General features: G+C 43.3%; 1 protein-coding gene across 1 annotated transcript in view; it reads left to right on the plus strand.

The window, feature by feature from the left end:
- The first annotated feature begins 2512 nt into the window (after positions 1 to 2512).
- Positions 2513 to 8398, plus strand: part of LOC104412069 (mitogen-activated protein kinase kinase kinase kinase 4-like) — a 44592-nt gene continuing 38706 nt past the window's right edge. Inside the window, exons 1-2 of the mRNA XM_010022667.1 lie at positions 2513 to 2593; positions 4258 to 4314. Of these exons, the coding sequence (XP_010020969.1) occupies positions 2513 to 2593; positions 4258 to 4314 (138 nt within the window). The remainder of the gene's footprint in view (positions 2594 to 4257; positions 4315 to 8398) is intronic.

Below are 8398 nucleotides of genomic sequence, written 5' to 3' on the forward strand. Positions count from 1 at the left end.
CCCTAACTATTCTATGATTCTCTGATTCTGTGATCTTGAACCTGGAGAGGATGGGCAACACTGGATTGCACAGAGGGCTGGGAGGGCAATGCCCCTTGTTATTACTCCCATTTGGATTAAATCACAAAGAATGAACTTCTGTGCGTCTTACCACTGGAAGTAAGTGAATCTGTTGATCTCATTGGTTTGGAAAGAGTTAAAAGAGCCAGTTCCTCCTAGTAAATCAAAACACCACCTTTTTCAAAACAATTCAAACATGCTCAGCTTTGTGACTTCGGTAGAAGGAGCAATGTGTGAGTTCCCATGAACTCTGGCTAACCACTGAGATTTATTGATAAATGAAAAAAAACAAGGGCTGGGCCCCTGAAACCTTCCCTTACTTAAGCACTATTCTCAGTGTGTTACCAGAAAGCCTAGGAATATTTGCCCAGGATATTTGCTGCTTTTAGAGATGTCAAGGAAAATGAACTCAAAACAGTTTGAAAAGCCAACATGAAGAGGGTTGTGGGTTGTTGGTTTTTTTTGATGTTGTTGTTGTTCTGAACTGCAAGTACAGTCACAGACTGTGCATTAAAGCAAGCGTAATGTGGAACACATTACCCTGCTCAGATCAGCTGCCCAGGCATTAATGGTTCTTCTCCACATGAACACGCCTGTCCTCTGAAAGCTTCATCCCTCTTAGCATGGAGTCTTGCTGTAGCACATTCACTTTGTTTGGAGGGGGCGTTCAGTAGGGTGCCACTGTGCAACCACTGCTTACAGGGACTGCTGGCGTTTGGGTCAGCTGTTGGGGGCTTTGCTTCAGCCCATTTTTTCTTGTAACTGAATAGATAGTGAAGTTCTGGGGAGGAGCAGGAATAACATTTAGGATATTCCCAGGCTTCTCTGGTTATTTTGTCTCCACTGACTGAACCTTTTCCTTTGGCAGTATTTAAAGGAGAAGTTTTATTTGTGGTGTTTGAATGATGTCAGAGGCAAAGAGAAATGATGGTGTGTGCTGTGCAAGTCTGCATCATTGCTTTTGACACATATTAGCAGGTGCGGAGACTCCTGACACATATTTCCATATGATAATGGTGAATCCTTTACTTTGGAAAATGTGCAACTTTAATAAAAAGTAAATCTGTCAAAATGGTAGTAAAATTAGTATCTCATGATGAAAATGTTTTTGTATGATACATAGGTGTAGATACAATCTCCAAGATAATTTTTTTATAGACACTTTTAAATTAATTCATCCCTTTAAGGTAATTGATGAAAGGCAAATGTAAATATATAGGTATGTTTACACCTTTTCATGAGGTTAATCTGCAGCCCTCTGCATTACCCTGCACAAACTTGTGCTGGTGGGTGAAGGTGAGGTTATTCAGCTTAATGCAACCAGGAAACATGGAAGACTTCAAAAGATTTGATAACAGTTGTTGAAAATAAATTGAGTTGAGAGAGCAAACAGGAATGATGAAACAGTTTTTACTGCTCCTTTCCTTTCTACCTCTTGAGAAGCGTTCAGATTCTCTGGTGGATTGAGCTGCCCTCTGTTTTGTTCCAGGATAAGGAGTCTAAAAGAACATAAAGGTGTGAGGTGCATGTAGTTAACAGAATTTGCTGCCATGTAAAGTCAGCATTTATTGCAGCTGTGGCCTTAAGTTGTTTCCCTCAGGCTAGCAGTAACCTTGCATGGTGTGAGGATGATAAGGCATTGAGACAAGGCACAGGGTGTGATCCTGCCCTCTCTGCACAGTCTAAGCTCCTCTCATCCGGCAGTTATCCCAGTTGCAGAGATGGGAGCTTTTAGGAATGTGGGAGCAGAATTGAGTTCTGCATCTCAGTTAATGGGGGGACATTTGTTGTGGGTCATGTTTCACCTTTGCACAAAGCAAAAGGACTTGCTGTTTTCCTCTGCTGATTTTCCAAACCTTTTTGGGGGTTTTAGTATTCTCATTTATAATGGTAAAAGGGAGTGAGAGCAGCAGGTTTGCATGCATTGGCAATAACTTTGTCTGCAAAATAACAGATGTCTGTTATACGAAGGGACAGTTTGACCAGGTATCATGCTTTGAAATCAAAACTGAATATCAAGTCTTTATTGCTTCCTTATTCTGATGAATATTCAATACCAAGTGCAATGCTAGCCTCAGACTGATGGATTTAGTTTTTCAGTAAAGAAGCACATCTCCAGGCTTCACTGTAATTATGAAAATTGCTGTTGATTCTTGATGGCATATTCTGCAGAAAGTATAGCAGCCCAGAAGAGACTCATTGTTTTCATGGGTTGTGCCTGCTATGTGTGGTGGCTGGAGACAGGGAAGCATCAGCGTACTTGACTCCAGACAAACTCTAGAGTTAACTCAGGGTGCCAGCATGTCTAACATGACTGTACTTTGTGGAAGGCCCTCTTTCACTATATTGCCAAGACATTCAATGTCTGGAAACATTTGCAAACAATGGCCTCCAACAAAGGAGCCATGGCTGCGCAAAGGAAGCTCGCTAACCGGGATTGACGTCAACGGGGATGGATGCTGACCAAGCACTGGCACTCATCACTGCCCAGCTGCACTTGGCCACGGTCATGTGTGTCACAGGTCTGGAGAGGGTGTGTGCCATTTGTCTTCCTCTTGAGGTCTGTGACAATGTCTGAATCCTATCATTCTAGTTTATGAGAAAGAGCTTTGCAATCCCAGGAGTGTTTCCACAGAAAGAGGACACTTACAAGTACACAGAAACTCAGCAGGATTTAATTTTATGTAAAAGAAAACATGACTGTGACATATCATCTGAGAATCAGGAATCATTTTTCTTTGATACAAAATTGCTTAGTCTTAGAAATAACACTCGTATGCAATTTTGTGCAGAAAGAACCTGGGTTTTAAAATGACAACAACACAGCTTTTAATTTTGCAGGTGTAAATTGCACCTGCAAATCATTTTGTCTGCAAACCTCAGCATTTCATAGTTGATTTCCTGATTTCTTATGGCTTTCTTAACTGATATCAGTTATTTCGATATATAGCTTTGCAGGCACTACTATTTCAGGAATAAAATTGCAGTGTCAAAGCTTCAAACCCATTTCTGAACATTTGATGGAAGTGAGGAGTTAGTATGAGTAGCCAATCACACTGTTCATACAAATCTTTTGATACTACCCTCCAGTATGAGATTAGTGGGGGTTATCATGGCAAAAGACTGCATCTCTTAAGCAACTTGATCTAGTGAAGCCAGGAAACTGCCATTTACAGTAAGATTCCTGATTGTGTTTCTGATACACATTCTTGTGAATCACATTTTGACAGTCTCTATATGAAGTTTACTCTTTTATTAGCTTCATTTCCTATTACCTCTCTTTTCCTATCTTTGTTTTAAAAAACCTAGCTGCTTACCTACTCTAAAATTATCATTATCTGTTGCTTAATAATGACCATCGGGTGTGGGCATTTCACTAGTGAAGTGTGTGCATCGATGCAGGCACACAGGCAGTCAAAGCCCTATGAGAGTTCTTCGCCACTGCCACCACCACAGAAGATTACATTTTAAAATACAAAGCCTCTGCATGCTTTTTGGGAGATAGCTGAAATACAGGTAACTCAGCTGCAGTAAGAATTTTAAAAAGACCTGTTTAAAAAAGGCCTTTAAATTTTATCATTCCCCCCTCCCCCCCTTATAAAAACCATCCATACAGCTCTAAGTTTCTTGGCAGTCACATACAGGCTGCCAGATTGATGTACTGAAACCCAGCTTTCTCTTTACCCTGCGGTGTGCCAGAACATGTAGGATGGGAAGGTAGGGACAGTGCCAGCTACCCAGCACCTTGCTTCCCCAGCACACAAGGGAAGCAGTACCTTCCTCATACAGCCTTGGATTGCAGAACAAGAAGGTGGTTCTGGGTGGGTCTTCCTGGGACTGGGCTGTGACCTCCTAAAGAGGAGGCTTGAGGGGTGGCAGCATCTGTTGAACAGAGTTGGATGGAGACCCATAAACTCATTCCATGTTCTGCTCTGAAAGCAGAGAACACCCAGCATTGCTGCTTGCTTTGTGCTAAAGGGGGAAGTTCAACCCTGCAAAGGTTAACTTTAGAGCATGGTAAAGGAATAAATCTGATAACACATCACCCAACTTCACCTTGGTGGTTTTGTGTCACTGAAAGGTTGTTGAGATGTGATTGAAAGCAGGTACTGCAGCCAAGCTGTTACATGCCTAATTTGTTACTGTATAAATAATTTGCATACATGTTTTACTTACAGGCTTTTGTTATTTTAACAGGGTCGCCATGTGAAGACTGGGCAGCTAGCAGCAATCAAAGTGATGAATGTTACTGAGGTGAGTACAAATACAATAATAATAAAGTTGTTATCAAGGTGTAAGGAAAAATAATCAGCTCATGAGAAGGTGGATAGCTTGTTAAAGACGATCTAGTGGTATAAATTATGGTTTCTGAGAACCAGTTTGTGTTTTATGAAGTACTGACAGGTGGTAATACAACCAGATTTTTCAATTGTACCTGACCAGTGATGACAAATCAATAGGGGAATGCATTGCCATATATTTTGATGGTCTATAGTAACAAAGAGAACTCTCTTCCTGTGTATTTCTAGTTGTTTATCTGTTTCCAGAGATAGCAAGTATAAGATTTCCTGTAACTCTGCACTGCCCCTGCTGTGTTTCATCACATCCTCTCCCCTTGCATGCCACCCATTCCTCAGAGTAGCTACCCTGACAGCTGGCAAGCAGGAACATGTTAAAAATGTAGAAGTAGCACTTTTTTATTGTTATTTGACAGATGAGAGGAGGAGACAGTTTCATTGGCACTGTCCCTGCTCACGTTTAAAAGTAGTGTCAGTGTTGGAGCAGGATGTTGAAAAAGTTGCCAAGTATTGATTTTTGTTTCTTCTTTTAAGAGTTTAGCCAGTAGTGAAGCAGCTTGCTCCTTGAGACATATTAGCCTGAACCCCAGAAAGGTTGGGGGCACTCCCTGCATCCTCTTCTCTCATTTACTGGAAGTCTTTTCTAGGATGCAGCTAGTCTTACTGAAGACCAGCTCCCCATTCTGTCACTCTGGCAAGTGTAGGTATGGAGTACAAAACTCCAGGATAAAGTTAGTCCTCTTGTGATGCTGTAAAATAAAAACCAGGGCCAAGTCTGCCAGTAGTGCACCTATATGTCTGTTTTGGGTGAACACAAGCAAGCCTTGCCTGCATTTTTGTATGTCTTTTGATTGTCTTGGAAGACAGCAGAACAAGTTGTTGTCTGCATGGGCCTTGTCACGTAGAGCAGTCCAGGACAGTTCTTTCTGGTGCAGGAATCCAGCCCTGAGCAGGAAGTGGTCTGAATTGTACGTTGGTTATTTGAAATTGAAGGCTACTGCAGCGCTTTGGCAAAGCATGTCGAAGGGCGCTTTCGGCTGTGGCTGCTACCTTGTAAAATACATGTGTAGTTGAATTGCCAGATTTGTTCTTCTGTGTGCACAGAGGATGCATTTTTTAAATGAGTGCTACATGAGATTGGCGGGATTTTTACCTTTAGCTCTGTAGGTACATGTATCATCAGGTGCTTTGGCTTTTAAAAATGACATTTGCCGAATAGGAGGCCTCTGGATTTTAGCAGGTGAGGAGGTAGGGTTTGGGTCATACAGATTCTTGAGATCAGAGCATCTGCATGCTTTGGCAGAGGAGCTGACAGGACAGGCCCTGACACAGGCTCAGAAGTGATGGACTGCTTTCATGCTTTGCTGGGTCAGTCAACAGTGTGTGAGGGCTCCCAGAGATGTCACTTGTGGGCAGAGGATGGGATTGAACAAGGGTATCTTACATGCCAGGGGTCTGAGCTACTTTCTTGCTACTTGGATATTCTGCAGTGGGTTTCTCTCCCCCAGCATCATGCTTTCATCGCTAGAAAATCCAAACTAAGAAGTCTTTCAGCTAAAACATTTCATCATAACTGGTACATTTCTCTCAAAAGATTCTGTTTCACCAATTTTTCTTCCGACAAGAAATCATTTAATCAGAAATTCCCTGACCAGCTCCAGCTGTGATTGTTCAGCTCAAAGATCTGGGGCACACCAAGAGCTAAGCAAACCTGTGCTTCACTGTCATAAGCTGCAGCCCTGGGCTGGTTTCCTAAGAGCAGCAGCAGGTTGCTGTGGTCATTGCAGAATCCTCTGGACATCTGTCAGGAAGTGCTGCCATGTGGTGTTACAGGGAGAGTGGGGAGCACTTTGAAATGGTTGAAAGGGAGCTCTAGTCAACATGTGCTCACGTGCCTCTCCACACAGGCTCTGCTTCCTGTTCTCTGATGGTGCCAAGCAAACAGAGTGCTTGCAAAGAGGTTGGATTCTTGCTGCTTTTCTCTTCAGCTATTGGTGTGGGAGATCAAAGAGCTTTTCTGCAGCAGGTCATTCTCTGTCTGTGCTTGTGTTCCATCCTTCCACATACCAGAGTAACATTTAAATGAGAAAATTGTCATTAGAGCTGCTCTAGTACTAAGGGGTCTCTTGGTAAAGTATTTGTCAACTAATGATCTTGTTTCCATTTGAGGTCAGAGGCATGTGCTTTCTAGCTTCTTAGTGTCATTGCAGATAGGCCCATGTCTTCAAAAACAGCCTTTGATCATGAACCTGTCATCTTTGTGCATGCAGCCATCTGTGCCCAGAAATGCATTGGTTTGTGAAAGCAAACAGCTTTTTGCACCTGCACATCTGTGAGCTTGTTTCGTTTTCTAAAGCAGGGTGATTTATGAGCAGATTTCTGGACCCCAGGGAGATGTGGCTGATGGTAACACTGACAAGAGGGGATATCCTGAGCATGTGCAATCACATACACTGAAAAGTCGAGGGTGCTTTTGTCACAAGTCAACCTGCTTGAAGGATGTATGTAGTACTGAGACTTAGCAAGTCCAGGTTCAGTTCCTGGCCCATGGGATGGAATGGCTCACATTTATCCTTCTGCCTCAGTTTCTCCATGTAAAATAGAGATTTTTTTCCAAAACTCACTCAAGCACTGGGAAGACAGAGTACTTTTTGCCCACTTGCTCTCCCGTATAGCCTTTTACCTTACAGACTGATTGATATTTGAAGTCACATCTCTTGTCTTTGGAGGATGCAAGAGTTTGGCTCAGAGGGCTTCTGCTCAGCAGTGGTGGGGGTCAGCAGGGAAGCCCACTGTCCAGTCTAAGCAGTGTCTTCCCAAGGCACTCATACTGTATCTGAGCAGCATAACAGCAGTGTGTGAGCACAGGTAACTGCCTCTACGGGCAAGGATGGGCAAGGGAAGAAGAAGCAGGTGCAGGAAAGGAGCAGGTGGCACCCTTCTGGGTAAATAGATAAGGACACAAGATAAAGCAGGAAATGGAACATCTTGCAGGTAATGGTAAAGGAGCATTATACATGTGCAGCTACTCTGCTCTTGGCAGTGCCTGTGGACGAGCCTACCTGGGATTCCAGCAGTGTTCACAAGCAGGCACATGTTTATCTTTGTTTTAAAAACATGGAGGCAAGATTGCCAAGTAATAGAAAGTACTCGGATGAGAGCTATGGCAGCACAGTTCCAACATCCAATAAAATAATTGGGCAAAGGAACAAGAGCTGAAAAAGAGGTAATAGCTCTGAGGAAGTGGTTGAAATCTGCCACCTCCCCAGGGGGAACTTTGTGAAAGCTGCAGGCTGGTGGTGAGGGCATAGCTGGGAAGCTTTTCAGTCAGGCCCCTCCAGTGCAAAGTTCATGCAGGTGGGCAGAGTTAAAAAAAACCCTGAAATCCTAAGATCTGAAGAGACCTTAAGTAGTTTGGGGGAAGGCTTTTACCAAAGATGAATGTTGTTCCTCTGTGTGTATGGTTGCCCTAGCAGAGGGAGTGGGCAGGATGCAGTTAGGTCCAGGATGTTGGTTCCCATGTCCTTACTCTTTGCCTCCTTCTCCTCACCTGCCTGTTTCTACCTTTTGATGTGCACTATCTGGAGTCCTGAAGGGACTAGAGCCTTGTTTTCCCACACAGAGAGCATCAGCATGAGCTCTCAGCTCGTTGTGCCCTGGCCATGTGCAGAGAGAAATGGGATCTTGCTTGTGGAGGATTTCCTGCACGCTGTCTGAGAGTCAGCTCTCTTTTCTCTTGGAGACTCCAGGTGCTCATCAGGCTCCTTCTTACCCTCTCTAAGTAAGTCAAGACAACATCCAGGGCTGTATCAAGCCAAGAGTTAAGGGTCCTTCTTTCTCCTCAATTGCAAACAAAAGTGAAGTATCTAGTGTAATGTGTTCAGCAGTAGAGCCTGTTTAACAAAGGGGCTGTTCTGAAACCTGAAATAGCTAATTTTCCTTCAAGTGGAGTTACTTTACATTTCCCATTTCCTAAAGCTTAAGACAATTAGGCTTTAGTCTGGTAACATGTCTCCTGTGAATTGATGTTATGTAGGGAA

Source organism: Nestor notabilis, unplaced genomic scaffold (genome assembly GCF_000696875.1).
Source record: "Nestor notabilis isolate BGI_N333 unplaced genomic scaffold, ASM69687v1 scaffold35690, whole genome shotgun sequence".
Lineage (NCBI taxonomy): Eukaryota > Metazoa > Chordata > Aves > Psittaciformes > Psittacidae > Nestor > Nestor notabilis.